The 21,128-nt window shown below is 37.2% G+C and overlaps 1 protein-coding gene across 1 annotated transcript in view; it reads right to left on the bottom strand.

Moving 5' to 3' along the window:
* dnah9l (dynein, axonemal, heavy polypeptide 9 like) overlaps window positions 1-21,128 on the bottom strand; it is a 428,305-nt gene that overhangs the window by 243,273 nt on the left and 163,904 nt on the right. Inside the window, exons 36-41 of the mRNA XM_072579200.1 lie at window positions 16,219-16,364; window positions 16,018-16,134; window positions 12,913-13,051; window positions 12,727-12,819; window positions 10,438-10,632; window positions 1,748-1,825 (exon numbers count right to left, since the gene is read on the bottom strand). Coding sequence (XP_072435301.1) covers window positions 1,748-1,825; window positions 10,438-10,632; window positions 12,727-12,819; window positions 12,913-13,051; window positions 16,018-16,134; window positions 16,219-16,364 — 768 coding nt within the window. The remainder of the gene's footprint in view (window positions 1-1,747; window positions 1,826-10,437; window positions 10,633-12,726; window positions 12,820-12,912; window positions 13,052-16,017; window positions 16,135-16,218; window positions 16,365-21,128) is intronic.

Raw genomic sequence — 21,128 nt, 5'->3', positions numbered from 1 at the left:
AATCTAGCTGAGACAGATTGTTCCTTTTTACTTATTGTCTTTAAGCATTCCTTGCACATAGGCAATTTTATTTAAGCTCTTTGGGGACAAAGGGTCCCAAGTTCTACCAAGCTTCAGACGGCACAAACATTGGTCTTCCAAGATTCCACAGAGGTAGACTCCAGCATCAATCTATTCCATAAGCTGACATGAATCTCTGCCACTGCCTGTTTGGGTAGGAAATCATCGGTGGGATTTAATAGAATCAAATTGTTCAATGCAAATAATACTCATTCATCGGTGGAAACTAACATGACAGCATAGTTTTCCCATCAGAAACTTGCTGAAATTTATCAGTAAACTATCGGGAAAAATAAATAAATTGTTGATAAAGCATAATTATTCACCAATCTTGAGAAAAACACTTAAATTTAGGCAGAAGAGAACTGAAGATACTTAAGGAATTCAATTCCACATATTGTAATGGCTGTTCTAACCCTCATGCTATCCTGACTCTATCCAAAATTTGATGTAGAGCTGCTGTGACCTTGGGTTCATGTTGCGCTACATGCAACCCCATCATTCTGTTCTGTATTTGTAAAGTCTTCCTTACTATCCTGTTTTACCACCATCACATTGATAACTTGTTATGATCTCTCTACCTTAAATGGTTTGTCCAATTTGGATTACTTGTTACTTTGGTTAGGCCCTCAGCATGTGACTCGTATCTATCATGTTATTCCAGCCATTTGATTTATTTCCAGTACTACCTTATTTTTACTTTTTTGTAATTTATTTCTCTGCCTCAATTAATTGGGTTATAGATCATCCCCTTCACTTACTATTCAGCTGTTGACACTTTACTCGTATCGCATGACATTTTCGAACACCTGCAGAGACTTATTATTTGACATTCCACTCACACTATTTATATGATCTTTTGATCTCTCTGTCCACTGATCCCTCTATCTATAAATTCTGTGCCTGTATGCTTTTCTTCACTTGACAAAGGGGCAGCGCTCTAAAATCTAACCTTGCATTGTTTGACTTCTGACCTCTATACAGAACTAAATAAGGCAAAGAAACAATGCAATCAGAACAGTGAAATGCACAAGACCCAAGGCTGTTAATTGTAACAGATTATTTCTTAAAGTTATAGATTGAAGAAATAAAATGAGAGCAAGTAATACTTATTTATGATTGATCAAGCAGATAGTGGTTGATGTAAGCCAATGAAATATATGTGTGTTTTGTCCATTTTCTTAGTATGATGAATAATATTGAGTTATTATAATTCTAACTTATAGTAACTCAATTGTTAAAAGAAATATGTTATATGAGTTCATTGAGTTAAACAGTTATGAGTTTTTGTATAATTATGAATGGACCCACTGATATTGATTATAATTCCATTCAAGGATCAAAAGACTGTTTAAAAAAAAATCTTTGCCTGGATCTTCCCTATTAGTCCAATCAATGTGAGCTACATTTACTTGTCCATCAATTTTCCTGTGGGAACTGTTTGCTATCAGATTGGCATCTCTTCTTTCAATGAAGAGTTCACTGTTGGCACATCGAGTATGAACATTTGCTCTAAATTCCACAGTAGGGGGTGATTATGACAGCTTATCATTGAAGCATGTGTTTTTCATTTGTCATTTAAAAATCATCATGCAAAAGGGAGTTTAATACAATATGGATCACAGCTCTATTCGGTTTAGGTTCCTCTAGGTTTAGTCCATGATGTAACTGGAGTGTCTTTACTTACTTGGCTCTTGCCTGTTCCAGCACCACCCACAACAAAAACTGAATGTCGCACTGTCAACAGTTCCTCAAGTTGTGTAACCTGACAAAAATATAAACAGCAATTATGAATGGTTGGCAACTAAGCTACTATTGCAAAACTTATCAAAGCAAACCTATTAACTGGAGCATGAGGAGACATCTGATCACAAGTGTTGGCTACGGCAAGCAATTGAATTTCGCCAGGTATTTTCCCATTTCATTGCTGTAACTTTGACAGAAACTTGACATTGATGTGCAAATAATTCCAGATATATGCAATCTTTGAAAATGTTTGAAAAACACATTTGTAGTCGCTGACTATAACATGAGTTAAACAGCTGTTATTAAATTTTTCTAGTCCAATAGCACAAACTGGCTTCTCAAAGATTACAACAGTTAGCATGCTCAACTTTAAAGAAGCTTTATGCACTCAATTTGCTTGCTTTCTGTAGGACAAAAACAAATATCAATAAACAGATAATCAGCAGAATGAAAAATAATATTTCAGAGTTGGTCTGTTAGTTCCCACTTCATGTGCATATAAACAAAAATAGCAAAGAATTCAAGAGCAACAGTGGGAAAAAAAAGCTACTGGCTGATTTTGAAAGACAGTGGTAAAAGTTTGCTGCTTATGCATGAACCAACCCTCTATTATAACACATTAAATAAACAAGAAATTGAGGACAGATGAGCATAAAAGTAGAAAATACCAGCCAGAAATCCTCAGCTACATGTGTAATCTATGTTAGTATACCAACGAACTAGTAAACTTTAAGAAAGAATCTTGAACATAGTTTCATGCCAGAAACTCAAGAGGTCAAGAATAGAATTACAGCTAAACTTGGAGAACTACTGGAATCTTTTACTTACAGGTACTCATTACAAATACACAAACCCAAATCAAATAAAGATGCAGTCTATCCCTATTTCTAGGAACATATAATCGCAGGTTCATGAGCTCTACCTGGGTATAATTCAATATAGTTCATATAAAATAAAGTGATACACTTACCATAAAAAATTATAAGTCCAATGAAAGTTACAAAACAAAATAAACAAATGCCTCCACTTTCTATATGAAATGTAACATTTCAACAAGCTTCTCACCTAGGCCCTCATAAATGTATTTGTGCTTGTATTTCCTTTTGCAACACAATCTGATAACTGGTCATTTGCATCTACCTATTTCATTTAAGATTTTCATCCAAGGGAGTGAAGCTAAATTTGCAGCTCACATCAAGTTATGAAGAAGGCATTATGAAGTTGCAGACAGATATTGAGGGAGTGAGCAAAAATGGCATGCACTGCACACTGTGTGAAAATGTAAAGAATAAAAAGGCAGAGAATTCCTTAAACAGTGAACAACTTTGGAATTCTAGGGTGCAAAGGGAATAGGTGTCACAGTGCATGAGTCACTAATTAAATGCAGGCACAACAAAATCAAAAAGGTTAATGGAATACTATCCTTTATTATGGCAGGAATTTAGTATAGAAGAAAAATAGTATGCTTCAGTTATATTGGTCATGGTGTGACCAAATCTCAAAATAATATGTGCAGTTCTGATCTCCTTATATAAAGGTGAAATGCATTGACTTGACCTACCTTTGGGAAATAGGGGAGGACAGGTGACGGAGGTAACAGTGGGGGAGCACAATGGAATCAGTGACTATAATGCTCTAAATTTTAAAATAGTTATGGAGATGGGCAAAACTGACATAGGTTCAAGTTCTAAACTGGGGCAAGGTGAATTTTGATGGAATTAGATAGGAGCTTGCAGGGATCTGTTTGCAGGCAAAAGAACTTCTGCAAGTGGGAGGCCTTTAAAAGTGAGATAGCTATATATGAGTGAAGGGCAGGAATAGGGAACCCGGGATAACAAGAGATATTAAGGCTTTGGCCAGAAAAAAGGAGGCATGGTTAAGGTGCAGGCAGCCAGGATCAGGGGAATCCCTGGAAGTATACAGGGAATATAGGAGCTTACTGAAGAAGGAAATCGGGTGGGCAAAAAGGGGGCACAACATAGCCTTGACTGAGAAGATTAGGGTGAATTAAAGAGGTACTTTAAGTATATTAAAGGAAAAAGAATAACTGGAGACAGAATAGGACCCTTCTAGGACCAAAATGGACACGTATGTGTAGGACTGCAGAAGACCCAATATCACGGCCACTGCAGAGGTCAGCTGGAACTGACAACCAGAAGCGGCAGATACAAATCACTATAAATGACAGAGGAAACATCACAGAAGCACTTCACAGGAAGCTCCCAAGCACTGAGGATGACACCTAGACAGGGGACGAAATGTCTGCAACACAAATTCCCAGCTCGGTGAACAGAACCACAACATGCTAAATTGCCCGTTGGTTTAGGCGCATTAGTCAGGGGTAAATATAGGGTGGGGGAATGGGTTTGGGTGGGTTACTCTTCAGAGGGTCAGTGTGAACTTGTTGGGCCCAAGGGCCTGTTTCCATACTGTAGGGAATCTAATCTAATCAAATCTGTGGTGGGTAAATTACTTGAGATGATTCTGAGGGATAAGATATACATGCATTTGGAAAGACAGAGTTTGATTAGGGGTAGCCAATGTGGCTTTGTGAGTGGGAGATCACGCCTCACAAATTTGTTGGAATTCTTTGATGAAGTGACCAGGAAGGTTGACAAAGGCAGGGTGGTAGACATAATCTATATGAATTTCAACAAGGCCTTTGATAAGGTTCCACATGGTATGCTGCTCTGGAACATTAGATCGCATGGAATCCAGGGTGAGCTGCCAAATTGGATAAAAATAGCAAGTATCGTGGACAGTGAGGACGGTTATCAGAAATTGCAGCAGGACCTTGATCAGCTGGAGATGTGGGCTTAAAAATGGCAAATCAAGTTTAAAATAGATATGTGTGAGCTCTTGCGTTTTGGAAAGTCAAATCCAGATCGGAGTTTCGTGGTGAATGGAAGGGCCTTAAGGAGTATAATGAAACAGAGGGATCATGGAGTTCAGGTTCACAATTCTCTGAAAGTGGAATCACAGGTAGACAGGGCAGTGAAGAAGGCTTTTGGCACAGTGACCTTCATCTGTCAGGCCACTGAATATAGAAGTTGGGAGGTTATGTTGCAGTTGTAAAGGATATTGGTGAGGCTACAGTTGGAGTAGTGTGTTCAGTTTTGGTCACCTTGTTCTTGGAAGGATGTTATTGAACTGGAAAGAGTGCAGAATAATTTACAAGAATGTTGCCTGGACTCAAGGGTCTGAGTTATAGGGAAAGGTTGGACAAACTTGAACGTTTTTCTTTAGAATGTAGGAAACTGAGGGGGGAAACTTATAAAAGTGTATAAGATCATGAGAGGCATGGATAGGTTGAATGCAGACAGTCTTTTTCCCAGGGTCGGAGAATCAAGGACGAGAGGACATCTTTGTAAAGTTAGAGGGTAAAGAATAAAAGTGAACCTGAGGGGCAACATTTTTACACAGAGGGTGGAATGTATATGGAATGAGCTGCCTGGGGAAGTGGTTGAGGTGGTACATTAACAATTAATACATGGATAGGAAAGGATTAGAAGGATATGGGTTAAGTGCAGGGAAATGGGGTTAGCGTGGATGAATATTTTGGTCAGCATGTACCAGTTTGGGCCAAAGGGCCTGTCTCCGTGCTGTAGCCTCTATGATTCTATGACTCTGGAGGAAATTCAGAGGAGGTTTACTAGATTGCTACAAAAAGAAACTGCTGGAAAAGCTCAGCATGTCTGGCAGCACCTGTGGACAGAAAGTGAAGTTAATGTTTCAGATCCAAATGACCTTTCTCCAGAACTCCAAGCAACTTCTGAAGATGGGTCACTGGACTCGAAATGTTAACTCTACTTTCTCTCCACAGATGCTGCCAGCCTACAAAGTTTTTCAATCAATTTCTATTTTTGTTTCTGATTTCCAGCATTCACAGTTCTTTCACTTTTTTTATTTTACTAGATTGATACCTGGGATGAGTGGATTCACCAACGAGGAAAGAAAAATTAGACGTGGTAGTCTTGTTTCCACTGCAAGTCTGAAAGACTGAAGGTTGACTTAACTGTTGACTGAAGGTTGACTTTATCTGTTACTCTTGTTTTTCTAGGCCTTATAGGTTGCAGGTATGAAAAGTACTATTGAAGGGACGTTGGTATGTTCCTGCAATGAATCTCATAAATGGTATACACTTATCACTGTACACTCATAGCAGTGAGAACTTCTAAAGTGGTTGATGGATGCCGATCAAATGGATTTGTCTTGGATGATGTCGAGCTTCCCAAGTGTTGTTGGAGTTTTTAGCCCTTTTAGCCATCTGTAATGACTTTTCCAGGGCAAGGCTATCACTGTTTGTTACTAGACTGTTCTGTTGCCTTGATTTTATTGTCTAATATATCCACCTGACAGTCTCTAATTCCACTTTCCTATCTGGCAAGACTATGACTATGAGACCTCCCTCTTGCATTATTGAAGGTTCTTCCTTCAAGTACATCATTTTCCAAAGAATCACTTCCAGAATCACTATCCTCCTTTGCACCATTTTTTTGTACTTCTGATTCTTTCACCCTATTTTGCCAGTACATTCATCTTATTTCTTGTCCATCTCCTGCACATTCATCCATTATTCAAACTTACTATTAGCTTTTCCTTCACATTCCACAATTATTACATCCCTCAATTCATTACAGCCTCTTTGGGAAATATCTTTGCTGAGCACCCATTCTGAAAATGGACCTCTATTGATGATATCTTTCTGGGTACCAGGGTCACTCATATTACTTCTATCTCGCCCTTGATCTGCAGCATCCTGTTTCTCAAAACCCTCACCAGAAAACATAAGAGCATTTGATGTATAAAATGCCTCATTTACTCCTTTATGCTGTTCAAAATCTGAAATGCTGCAGTTAATTCCTAATATTGAGGAACGTATCTTAACAGTTTGATTGCCATGTTTCATAAAATACAACTTTACCATCACAACCTATTACTTTAACACTCATACTAAACCATACCTTAGCTCACCTTAATGGCTCAGCACTCTACATGTTTTTTAGACTTTAATTAAGTCCTACCTTTCAACAGGTAAAACATTCAAATATACAGAATAAAACTGAACCAATTCTTGTACCGTCCAATACAGGAGCACTGTCACACTAGACAGAAGGTAATTGGGATTTTGCTAATTGATAAGGATAAATTTGTGTCACAGACAGACAGCATGGTTAAGAAGGTATTTAGCATGCTTCCCTTCATTGCTCAGACCTTTGAGTATAAGAATTGAGATGTCCTGTTGAGGTTATTTTTGCGCTATTTTCATGCTGCAGGACGTTGGTGAGGCCTCTTCTGGAGGACTGTGCGCTGTCCTGGTCACCCTGCTATAGGAAGGATATTGTTACATTGGAAAAGATTTACTAGGATTTTGCTTGGAATGGAAGGTGTGTGCTATAAGAATAGGCTCCTTTTTCACTGGAGTGTAGGAGATTGAGGTTTGACGTTATAGAGGTTTATAAAATCATGAGGGGCATAGATAAGGTGAATAACAAGGGTCTTTTCCCTAGGGTGGGGGAGTTCAAAACCAGGGGCAAATGTTTAACCTGAGAGGAGAAAATTTTAAAAATGATATGAGGGGCAACTTTTCTTTTCTTACAAAGAGCAGTTCACGTATGGAATGAACTGCCGGGGAAGTTGTGGATTCAAGTATAGTTACAACATTTAAAAACATTAGGATATGTATATGAATATGAAAGGTTTAGAGGGATATGGGCCGAGCACAGGGAAATTGGACCAGTTTAGTTTGGGAACATGGTCGGTGTAGACTAGTCGAACCAAAGGTTCTATTCCCATGCTGTATGACTCTTTGACTCTATATTCTCTAACTATTTGGAGTACATTTTTACATGTTGACAATTTGCAGTCTGATCACTATAACATTATGCAGCCTTTCATTGGTCGCCACATTGCTTTTCACAAACTTTGGGGAGAATTAAAGGTAAGATGAATAAGGATGCAAGCAGATCTGAATATCAGCAGAAAACAAAATCAGAACAGAACAGTGGGATAATGAATCCCAGGTATTCAGAATAAAAGCAGCTGTTGTATTCACAACAATAATGTTCATATTTTTACACACATTTGAACTAATTTTTTGGAAAATTTAACTTATCAGTCAAACTCAAGTCCAGCTCCTATCCATCTCTGCACATTTTTGTCCATAATATTCCTCGTATCCTTGTTACGAATTATTGTACAAACACAAAACTAGTAAATGCTCTACAAAATGAAAGATGAAAGCATTTCTATCTTTGTCCCATGCTTCCAGATATATGGCAGCTGCCTTGTTTAAGCCATGTACCAAGGCAAACTGGGGAGTGTGTTGTGAAATTGTTTAGTACATCAAAGAATACCTGAAGCACTAATTAAATGTTCACCCAAGATTCAATTTCCTATTATTTATGTTCTAAATTCCCTCTGCTCTAATAGCCAGGTTTGCTTTCATCTTTACCTAATAAAATCAAGTATTGCAGATGCTGGAGCTCTGAAATAAAAATCAGAAGTGCTGGAGAAACTCAATGTTTTGTATGCAACAGGGTTAACATTCTCAGTATGATGTGACTCTTCTTTGGAGTTCATCCTGGCTTTAACACTTCCATTGTATTGATGCCTGCATTTAGTACCTAAACCATTTTAAAATCAGGAAATCTTTGAGTTTTACATTCTTTTTACAATTCCAAATCTCATTTATTCCATGAATATTGAAGGAAATGACAGTTTCTCCATGACTTTTTTTTTGTAAGGCTGCAGACATTTGACCCAGAAGGGTCTTCTTCTCTAAGAACTGAACACCAGTTAGAATTTGAAGCCTGTCAATATGAGACACCTCAGCACAACACTAATTTAAATGTCAGTACTAATGCTGGGATCCTTAAATTGAATTGCATCAATTTTTTTATGCAGTCTGTTCAAGTTCATATTTCTTGATGGCATGCTCATTAGTTTTCTGTATCAAATTCTAATCATGCCTGGGAAGCATTTTATAGATTGCTTCTCTTGTCATTTCCAACAATCATTCTAATGGAAGGCCTAAAACATCTCACAGAAACTTAACATAGATTTCTTACTGGAAGTGGTAACACTAAAATTGTACCTTGCTTTCTCTCTGGAAGAGACACGCCCACATATCCGACTCACTTTTTCACTGGTCTTGCAATTCAGACTCCAAGAATTAAGTATGCCCTGACAATTTACATTTGCTTACTGTCATTTTCTATTAAGACCAATAAGTTTATAATTTTCTGTCTGAAACAGTTTCTTGGGTTTCAACCATTGACATTGGGCAGCCATCCTCTGCTACCACACCAAACTCTAGAAAGTTAGGTAAAGGAGGAATAGAATTGGAACCTTTGTTTGATCATTCTTTTACAGAGAAAGACATTGCAAATAGGAATTGATCCCAAACACCACAATTTAAGTCTATTTTCATTTAATGGAACATGAGGGAGTCCCCAGTTAATATCCACCACCTGTATATAATTAAGTACAATTAATACATCATTAATAGAGATCATTTCAGGAAGAAAAAGATACAATTGAATCAGGAAGAAACCCAGAGAGAGCATGGTTGCAAGATTTTGGGATCACTACTAATGGTGATTACAAACACGTGAAGCTGGATACCATGGTGAGAGACAGATTCAAAGATGAGTCTGTTAAGAAATAGCTATGCTTTGGACACAATGGTAGGTTCCCTGCCTCTCAGCCAGAAGACCATGGTTCAGGTCCTACCTGCGCCTGATGTATCAAAACATGTCTGAACAGGTTTATGAGATAATTACAGAACAGGGGCCATTGTGGCAAAGTGTTAGTGTCCCTACCTCTGAATCAGAATGTCTGGGTTCAATTTTCACCTGTCATGCTATACAATAACAAACCTGATTAAGTTGCTTAAAATATTTATGTACAAAAATGCAGGGAAAACTCAGCAAAGAGTCATATAGCACGGAAACAAACTATTATCCAACTATTCTGTGCTGACCAGGTATCCTAAACTGATCTAGTCCAACTTGCCAACATTTGGCCCAAATCCCTCTAAACTCTTCCTATTCATATACCATCGAGATGCCATTTAAATTTTGTAATTCTATCAGCCTCCACTACTTCCTCTGGCATCTGTAGAGAGAGAAAAACAGTTTTAAAAGGGGGTTTTGTGGTGCTTTGGCAGTGTTCTCACCTCTGGGTCAGAAGATCTGGGTTCAAAACCCACCTGCTCCAAAACTGCTTCGTAGCATGCCTGAACAGATTGATTAAGAATATCTACAAGCTGGTTAAGATTATGTGCATGTTTTTACTATATTAATGTTTTACTACAAAAGTTACAGAAACTTTATGCACCTTTTAGATATAATTAATCAACCAATATTAATGGGAACACGATTAATTAAGACCACAATAATACAAAAGATGTTTTACTCTGTTGCCTGGGGATAATATACAGAACAGATATAGTAGATTCATTGTGGGTACAATATTTGTTAGATTAAGCTCATAGCTTGGCATAGTAAAAACATCAGACAGCTGTTAGAAGTGTGTGTCTTGGTACAAATTTTACAACAGTGAACATTACAACCTTTCATCAGCTCATTTAGATTTATGATAAACTAAGCATAAAGCTATTATTTCCACCTTTAATATGAAGTTGTCTTCTGGCTGCAGGTGCAGTTCTGAAATAGATTGGCGCACCATCTGTTCCAAATTGATATCTTTCGTTTGTGGTACCTCCAATGATGGGAAAAGATCACCAATCAGACCCAGAAAGATAGGAACATCATTGGTGACAATTTTTGGTAGATTAAAATCTCTAAGAGCATGCATTAGGACCTGGAAAACAGCAGCAGTGCTATAAAACAATGACAGAACAATAACATTATAACAAAAGATATTAAGTTAACAAACACAATAAATTATTGCATAATTAAACAATTATAGTGCATATGGTTAGTTAAACTCAATCTGTTGTATGGTACTCTTTTTAAGTTTAAAAATTGATGATTAAAATATCTATATTGAATTCTGTTCCTTTTTGTTAGATAAACAGACCAACTGGGGTGAGAGCCTGGTCACAGTGTTTGTCAGACTACTGATAGGCTTTTGCAGTACTTTTATTCTGAAAAAAAACAGATCAGTAAGATAAGCAGCATCAGTTCAATGCATTCTCTTGTAAATCTTGCCTTTTCCCATACAAATGCTAACAGAAGGAAAAATTTCAGAAGAAGGAACTTTTTAATTGATATTTAGACACATCTAAATGAATAAGCTTAGGTGATTCATATCGAATATAGAGATATTATATTGAAACATACAATGCCTGATCTTCTCCTTCAGACATCATGGGGGCATCATTCCCCACATGGTATCAGTGACCTAGACTAATGCCAGCCAGAATGATAGATGGCAGTGAACCTGCATAAGATATCATTAGTAATTCTGGCAGAAACCAACATATTAAAGATGGTTAGTGTCAGAAGACTCAATGTCACGTTACTATACTGTATAAGGTAGGAGTAGCAGTTTGCACCGCTCCTCATGTAAAATACACTAGCAGTAGTGCTAGGTTGAAGAAATCTTCATATATTCAAAGACCCTCCTTCTGAGAAAATAAAAGGACAAAATTCCGGTGAGTAAACCATGAGTGTATTTTCAGCAGCTTATGAACATGTCCGCTTCCGCAAAAGCAACGGCTGACAGTAAAAAGACTGCAGAAGCAATAGCAGCACTAAACCTGTTTGCAAAATCTCAAACCAGCTGTAATCAGCAAAATGTTCTCAAAAAGCTGATTCAGACCAAGCAGTCTCACCAAATCTGCAAGGGAAAGACAGGGATACAGCGGTTGATTCCAGTCAACTAGTATGAGTCAAACCCCTTAGAAAAACGTGAAAATATTTTGGTTGCAAAAGGGAAAAGGCTGAGAAGTTAAAGGACTTGAAACAATTCTTAAAAGAACAAGTGTTTTATAACTTTTTTTTAAAAAATCAGGTAAAACTGCAAGACGCACTTGTAAAAAGGGCAGTTAAGAAAATTAGGGAAATAGAAGCATGAAAAATTGAAATGTGAAATTTTTCTTCAGAAGTGTTTTGAAGGAGAACTGAAAGTATTTCTTTAAGAAGTGTGAACTGCTCAACGCCATTTTTTTTCCAATGTAAAATAAAGCAAAGTGCTCAGAAATGCTATGAAGACCATTTCCCTCCCAAACCTCCATCCAGTTGATTTAAATGAGTAGGAAATCTATGGCCTGGCAAAAAACTCCATTCTTACACTGCTCATCTCATTGTAATATTCCTTCAAAAGTTGCACTTCATTTAGTGAAATGCAATCAAATTGTGAACAGTGTACTAAATTTACAATTACTATTAAACACCCTTGACTGCCTTAAAAAGCTACATTTATATCTGTGGAATGTCAAATTTCTCTATTTTGAAAACAAGAAAAGACATCTCTACAGTCATTTGTTTTAAAATCTAACTGTAGTTTAGCTAAGATCTTAATGCAATCAGAAATTATTAATCTAACAATCTGACATTTTAAACTAAAAGTCGATGATTACAGTACTTTTAACGTCTTGGCATGCTGTCTACAAGAATAGGTCAATATAATTGGCTGTTTACTTTTCTTGCTTATATCAGTTGAGTTATATTCCTGGAAATCCTCAAAACCAGGCATCAGATTCAAACTGTTGTCAAGAAGGGGAACAACTATACCACAATATCATAAGATTTTCGTAAGCAGATTTCCAAAAGGTGAACAGTGAGTGTTATTGTTTCACCACTGACCAGAAACATCCAGACTCCCTTAGCACATCAATGTAGAAAATATCAAGCCAAACCCTTCTCCATTGTACCTGAAGTTTCATCTCAAATACATATGGATGTCAAAATTGACCTAATATAAAGAGCTTGAACTACAACTTCAACTTACCTGTTCCTCGGGTCTGTTTTGATCTCCTCTCTTCAGTGATCCTGCAACTACCAATACAGATTTTATAGCTCTAAGGCCCCAGTCATAATGGTCCTACAGGATGATAAATATTTAATAGCAATCAAATCAGTGAGAACAAAATGTGTTTGAAAAGCATGTTTCTTTTCATTCTAAGATCTACATTACCTGCTTTGACAATAGCTCACGGCAAAGTGTGTAGAGACTTATAAACTTTCTGGCAAGCTGCCTTGCATCTATAAATCCCTCTGCAACCAACATTATTTCACAGATCAGTTCAAAGTCTGGGATCACCATTGCACAAGGTCTGACAAATTAAAAAAAAAGATAAAAGACGCATTAAAATTATAAAAATTATGAAAATTCAACTCCCATCTTTCTTTAGCTTTTCCATTACCTTTGATGATTTCACCCTTCTTCAGCTCTCTGTTTTGTGACATTTCTCTCTCCTGGGTCTGGTCATAATTGCAGCAATACAGGTACTGCCTTCAAAGGCTTTACCCAGAAAACATCTGGGGTAGATTTTCCCCTTCATAACCGGGATGGTAATCTAGTGGCTTGGATGACATGCCCGATTTAGAACCTTGAAAAATTTAATTCCATTCATTCTAGTGGAGTCTAAATAAAGTATAATCCATTTAAAGCTCAAAATGGCAAAACCTTATGCTTTACCAAAGCTATTCCACCTTGTAGTATTTTTTCATACACTTCCATATTAATTGTCACAAAAGCCATGCGGCTCTCTTTACTAACACCCACTTTGCATTCCCATTCTATACCTCTGTGACTTTCTCTTTCTCCTAGCAATTCATCATTTTACCAGCTCAACCACAACTCTACTGGGCTCTTCTTCAAAATCCTTGTTCTCTACTAAGTCCCCAAATCCCACCCCGATGTTTGCCACCAAAATACTCTCCTTAGTTTCTTTGCAACCCCTACGCTATGTACATCACCTTGGGCGTTTTTAATTTTTACCTCAACTCTCAAGTTTTGCAGTCCCAAAATAAAATCAAATGGAGATGCCAAGGAAAGAAAATGGCAAAGAAAGCAAATATGCAATCTGTGACAGATTTCTATTTCTGCCCAGTGACATTTTGTGAAGCACAAGAAAGATGCAGGTAGAAATAGGACTCATGCCTATTAATAATCCACCTAACAGAATGTTAGGTTCATCAAGACCCCACGTCAAGTATGTTTTCAGAGAGCTGACTTTTGAAACTGACAGGTTTTGCACTAGCTGTATGCAGGTATGAATCATTCATGGAAAACTGGAAGAGTTTTAAAGGTAAATGAAATGCCTTTGCCTCTTTTACAGTTCATGAACTTATAATAATGCTGTAATTGGAACATCAGATATCTGAGGTAGCAGTTAACAGATCAGCCTGTCTAATTGGGAAATTTTATGGGATCTTGGTTGCAAACCACCTGTTTAATCATTTTAAACATATGTTTATTGATTTCACAGCTGAATTTTCTTTGTTTACTTGGGTATTTTAACAGTTTCCAATGACTATTATTGGGCTTGTGAGTTGTGTTCATAGAATGAGAAGAGGTGCAGGCAAAGGGGTACCTGTGTGTGACTGAGGGATGTAAGTGAGGGAAAGGCGATTAAAAATGTTTAAATTCTCATATCATGATCCTTCCTGATGCAGCTTAATTTTTGTCATTGGTCACATTAATGGGAGGAAATTTTGTATAAACAGAAGTGGGCCTTATAACCTATCCACTCTGACATCATCCTGTTTCCATTCCAGCATTATCTCCAGCAGTAGGTCCAGTTTCTCAGCCAATTTACACCATGATTGCTGAAAAACTTCATTTTCAGCAGCCTGGCTACAGAGGTGGGAACACAACAATGATATTATTGCTACTTCCAAGATGTAAACTAGGTTAATAGATTTCTCAATTTTCTGAAATTATTGCCCTCTTACTGTGCCTTAGTTCCTCTACGCATAAAAGTTCTTATATTAATCATATTGCACTGTGGTCTACTATTAGCCCTGTAGAGTGACCTTAACACGAACATTACTTTGATTGATTGTAGCCTTCTCCTTTGAATTACCAGTTTGAAGACATTAGCTTGTCACTAATTATTGGACATTGTGAAACGTTTATAGCCTAGTTATGTCAGTTGTACATTTACAACTCAAAAGTATGGCTTCTAGTCATCATTGAGGAAATAGTGTTAATATCACACACAAAGGGAACAAAAATGAAAGGTCCATAATGAAGAATATTGTCGTGAAATATTAAATGATTTCCATACTTCTGTTCAACGGTGCATGTCGCATTCTTCTTTCTTAATAAAACAAAATAATTTTATACTGGAAACACACACAAAGGTCAGAATTTAATGTTCTCCACAGATGCATGCTGGAAGGCCAGGGGGTTTACTTAAATGCAGAGGAAGTACAGGTATGGAGGCACAATGTTACAATTCCCCCAAAATAAGGAATATTAACTGGGAAAGGAAGGGAGGAAGGATCAAGAAGATACAGGAGGAAGAGCAAAACCATCATCTTGGGGAAGATCAGGAGTTTCCCTACTTCAGCCCAAGGGAAAAACAAAGACTGTTGGTATCATAACCACCAAAGTCTACCAGAGACCTCCATAAAAGGAGGCAGGACCACAATTTCATAGGAAGCACTGCTTCTACTCCTCCAGTCTGCAGAACAGCTCTGCAATCGGTGAAGTATACTCATCTGTCACAGATTGCATATTTGCTTTCTTTGCCCAATTATATAAGATACTATATCTAAACTGCTGCTTCTCAAACTATCAGAAAATTGCTAGAAATCATTCACTGCCTATATGAGGTAACTCTAGCCCTAATCCCCTAAAATCAATACTGTTAGTACTAGATAGCTACCAGCTTCTGATTGAGTGGCAGCTCTCAGAGATAGGAAGTTCCTCAACTTCTTTGGCATGAAATTGAATCTGGGTAGCTCAGTGACTGTAATCAATCCACCATTGCAACCATTAAATTCTGTCCACAATTCTTTGAACATAGAAAATTCATGTTCAACATACTGCAAACAGATTTGAGGATTCTATAATAGTCGAATAAATATCTGCTGTAGGATACATATTTGACCTCACACACTTGGTAATAATTACCTTTTGTGTTGCAATGAAAGATTTCATAGGTCTGTTATTGGAGAAGTGAATTATCAGATGAGGCCAAAGCCTTCTCAGTCACTATTCTATTGCCTAAAAAAAGGTAATAATTATCATGGAAACATTATACTTAATATCTCAATTATATGCACACACCTGAATAGGGCTTTCAGGTTTTCAGGAAGTTCTGCTCTCCCTGCATATCCAGGATTTAGGGTAATGAATATACCCACAGAAGGTTTCAGTTCAATAACTTCTCCGAGAAAATAAAATCTATTGATTCAAAACATACATTAGTAAAAATGTTGAGATCAATTTTCATTTAGATAGATATAATTTTAAAAAAACACTGCATACCGCTTTTTCTTGTTTCTAATTGCATCTTGAATGGTCTTGACTTGTACAGCTACAACTGAAAGAACTTCCACTGAAATACGATTGAATTCATCAAAGCATCCCCACACTCCTGTTTGTGCGAGACCTTTATAAATATTTCCTATGGACTAATATTGTATAAAATATGTTTAAAGACTTACAATAATCACACTCAAACTACATTACATACAGAATTAATCTTTCAGAGGTCACCACAGACAAAAGCAAGAAAAACATATGTACGCAGAGAGTTATAACACATTGGGTGCAATGACTCTTTGTTTTAGAGACAAAGTTATGGGTTCAAGTTTCACTCTGCAGAAAGGGTGACAACATCATCAAAGACCCTTTGCACCCGGTAATGATCTCCTATAATCTCTTCTGTCAGGCAGAATATACAGTAGCCTGAACACATGCACCAGTAGGTTCAGGGACAGCTACTTCTTGGCCGTTATTAGACTATTGAATGGACTCTCTAGCCTGAAATAATGCTGATCTTGCTAAAGTTGATCTCTCTTGTATGCCCTGTGCAATGTATGCCTCTACCTAAATTTTTTGTTCTATACATCCTTGCTTACTATGATCTGCCTTTACTGCTAGTAAACAAAGGTTTTCACTGTACTTCAGTACAAGTGATAATAAATAAATCAGTCTTGAACCTCAGCAGTCCACATGTTGCAGTTAATCCCGCAATGCCCTTTGTGGCAGGGGGGGGATTACAGTATTTTGACCCAGTGATAATGAATGCTTGCTGCCAACACAACTTTGATGGAGGGGTACTCACTGCACTTGCCGTTAAAAGACAATATTCTTTAAATCAAAAAATATGTTTTGCAATTTGATTTCAGTTTGCTTATTTAAGGACAGGATATAAAATTAATAAATCACTGATACAGAAAGTATGTGCAAGGTAGCAAAGTGAAAGCAAGCAGGTAGCAGCAAGGAGAATATAGAATGAGACAACCAGGGTGGGGAAGAGAGGAAGGGACAGGGGAGTGGGAAGTGAAAGAGTAGCAGTAACAATGGGTACAAAACCAGGCAGTTCTGGTTCCAACATCCTGTTCTACTGACCTCTAGGTACATAATGATGATGTCAATAGCACTGACTTTCAGTTCAAGTATATTGGCAAGTGATATACTATTTCCTATATTTAAACACTGACTACACTTCAAAAGCCCTTAATTGGCTGTAAGCCACATTACGACATCAAGAAAGACACTATGGAAAGTCTTTTTTATCAGGGTAGACTTTCTGTTTGTATCTGCTACATTTGCACCTAGATTTGACAGCAATTGGCTGAACAATTAGAAAAAATAAAATCAAGGAACTCTTATAAAAAGGACAGCTATGGTAAAATCAATTTAAATTCTTATTTTTCATAATCTTTTCAGATTGTTCAAGTTTCATTTCAACTAGACCAAGCCTCAATCATAAAACAAACTTAAAATAAAAAATGAGATTTTGCCAATTACATTGGCTTTGTCATCAAATCAAGCTTTCTCTTTGGATGGAGGCAGCTTTTAAAAGTTGATCATACCAAAATATATTTAAGATCAAATGAGTGTATACCTTGAAGGAATTGCCAGATGGTTCAGTATTTGCAAGTGCAAGTTGTGTTGGTTTATAAACTGAATAACAGCAGTTATTCCATTGTCAAAAGGAAAAAATAATTAGAACTTGGAATAAAGTCACTGTAAGAATTATGTAGAACTTCAATCACGATCTTGAACAGTAAATTAGCAACAGAATTTAGACGATGTATTTGTAAAATACTGCTGCAAAAGCTTGCTAAGACAATTGAATTAATTGAATGGCTCCCAGGACTCTGACTTGTGGCAGAATGATTGAGGAGAGGGCAGAGTCATAGAAACGCTCAAGGTGGAGAGTCTCACTTTCTAACTGCCTTCTATTAAGTGGGAAGGATTGAAAAAAAACTCTGCTACCTTAAAAGAGGGCCACTAAAGCACCTCAACCCACCCTTGCTTTGTACAGTCAGCAAGATGCCCATGTATCCAGAGGGATTGCTTGCAGCCTGGTATGAGTATCTCTCTCCTTCTTGTGCCCAACAGAAGAACAAATTGGCAGCAAGGAGTGGTCCTGCAGGATGATGTCCTAATGCCTTTTATACCAATGCCACATTCCCTCTTTGCTGGGACCTGTCTGCCTGTAATTGGAGGATCCAGGAAGGATTCTCCTTCTTTGGCTTCCCGCAGTACTGACAGTGGGCCCTAGTGGTATTGCCATTACTGGAGAATTGTCAGCCTCTGATGTTGCAGCTCTCAGAGGCTGAAGATCAATTTTGCATGACCCAGGACCTCCGTGAAAATGCAACAGATGGCCCAATATGACATATCACACTAGACTCCCAGAGGTGGTGTTCTCTAGCCAGTGAACATTGCTGGTGCCACAAATATGAAAGTTCTACCCAATTTGTTGTGGAATCAATCAGTGATACAGTTAAGTTGGACCTAGTTTTGTGCAATAAGGCAGGAATAATTAACAATCTCACAGAAAAAGTTTCATTGGAAGAAGTGATCTTAGTACAACTGAATTTATTGTAAAGTTTGAAAGCTACTCACTTCAGAACCAAACAAAAAAAACTTAAACAAAGCTAGTTACACAAATACAAGAGAAGAGCTGACTGGGGTTGATTGGATAAATACACTAAGAGGTATGGCAGTAAATAAAGATTGGAAATCAGTTAAAGAAATTATGCAAAATGTTCAACACCAATACTTTCCATTAAAACAACTCAGCAAGGAAGATCTAACAACGCTTTATTGAGGAAAGTTAAGAATAGTATTAGTTTAGAAGAATACATTTGCAAAGAAGTATAGTTGCTGTGTGGTTCAGAGTGCTTTAGAAACCAGTAAAGTGCCACAAAACATGATAAAAGGAGAAAAATAGATTGACAGTGAACTAGTTAGGAGTATTAAAACTGATTGTAGCTTTTTACAAGAATATGAAAAGGGAGAGAATAGCTAAAATAATAAATTTGTCCCAACAGATAACAGCAGGAAAATTATCACAGGGAATGAGAAATGGCAGACATTGAACAAATATTTTGTAATTATTTTCACAGTAGACACTAATTATATACCAAAAAGAAATATAACCAAAAGGTTAGTATGTGTGAGGATTTTAAAATATTTAATGTCAGCATAGAAAAAAAATCAGAGAAATTTATGTGACTAAAAGTTCACAAAACTCCAGGACCTTGTGGCATACATTCTAGGATTCTACAAGAGATAGCCATAGAGATAATGAATGCGCAGGTAATGATTTCCAAATGTCCCTTAGCTTCTCAATGATCTCAACTGATTGGAACTCAGAAAATCTAACCTCACTCTTCAAGAAGAAAGGGAAACAGAAAATGGGAAACTATAGATGAGTTATTCTGATATCAGTCATCAGGAAAAGAAACAAAATGAATTGAATTTATATATTACTTTTCACATCCACAAAACATCGCCAAGTTTTTTTTCACAGCTAATGAAGTACATTTTTGAGGCAGAAGCATAATATCGAAGATATAGCAGCCAAATTGCACCCAGCAAAATTCAACAAATAGCAATGTGATAAATACCAGATAAATGTTATTTCTATATTACCCGAGACATAAATATTGGTCAGGACATTTCTTCATCTACCTCAGCAAGCAATTGGAACCTTGGTTTAATTTTTCATCCCAAGAAGGCACCTCTGACAATGTAGTACTGCCCCACAGCACAAAGAAGTGTTAGGGTAGCTGGTGAACTCTATTCTGCTGCAATCTTAACAGTGCATTTAGCAAATCATATGATGACCAGAAAATAGTCAAAATTATTTTATGAAAAGGCAATTGCACTTAACAAGTTTTTTAATGTGATTGCTAGGATAGATAAAGGAAAACTAGTCAATGTAGTGTAAATGGATTTTCAAAAGACATTTAATAAGCTTCTATATAAAAGATTGATACATAAGATTAGAGTAACAGCATGGTTAGAGGATCGGTTAATGGAGAGTGCGGGGATAAAAATGGCAGTTTGGTCTAGGCAGATGACAGAACCATATAAACAGTGCACAAAGAGGTCCATTGACTGCACCCATCCTATTCTTGCATTTCCTGGCAAGTCCACATAGCCTGTACATCTGTGGACATTCCAGGCAATTTAGTATGGCCAATCCACCAAACCGGTACATCTTTGATCTGTGGGAAGAAACCAGAGCATCAGGCGAAAATCCTTGCAGATTTGGTGAGAAGGTGCAAATTCCACATAAACAGTCACCCAAAGCTGGAATCGAACATGGCTCCCTGGCACTGTGAGGTAGCAGTGCTAACCACTGTATGGCCATGCCACCCAATAACTAGTGAAGTACTGGAAGAATCAGTGCTAATCTATTTGCATTTTACATTAGTAACTTAAACAAAGAAACTAGAGTAACATATCCGAGCTGCAAGGATGACACGAGGAAGCTGTAAAAGAAATATAGTAAGGCTAAGTGAATGGCAAAAAAATGTTAGTTTGAAAATAACATGAGGAAGTTGGAGGTTATTCACCTTAGTAACAAGAATAGAAAGACAATTTTTTTTTGGAACTTTGAAACTTGTAAATGTTAATTTCAGAGAGATTTGGGTCACAAAGTTAACATACAAATACAGGAAGAAACTGGCAGGCAAATGACACACTGGTCTTGATTACAAATGGTCTTAAGTTCAAGAATGAGAAAGTCTTTGTGCAATCATGAGACTACACCTGGAGAGCTGTGTGTAGGTTCGATCTCGATATTTAAAGGAAGCCTACATTTGCTCAGAGGCAGTGCAGTAAAGGCTCACCAGATTGGTCCCTGGGATAAGAGAGTTATCCTACAAGAGACTGAATAAATCTGGTCAATTCTCTGTAGTATAGAT

Source organism: Chiloscyllium punctatum, chromosome 10 (genome assembly GCF_047496795.1).
Source record: "Chiloscyllium punctatum isolate Juve2018m chromosome 10, sChiPun1.3, whole genome shotgun sequence".
NCBI classification, from domain to species: domain Eukaryota; kingdom Metazoa; phylum Chordata; class Chondrichthyes; order Orectolobiformes; family Hemiscylliidae; genus Chiloscyllium; species Chiloscyllium punctatum.
The sequence above is the reverse complement of the archived record's forward strand: the minus strand, read 5'-3'. Positions and strand labels throughout refer to the sequence as shown.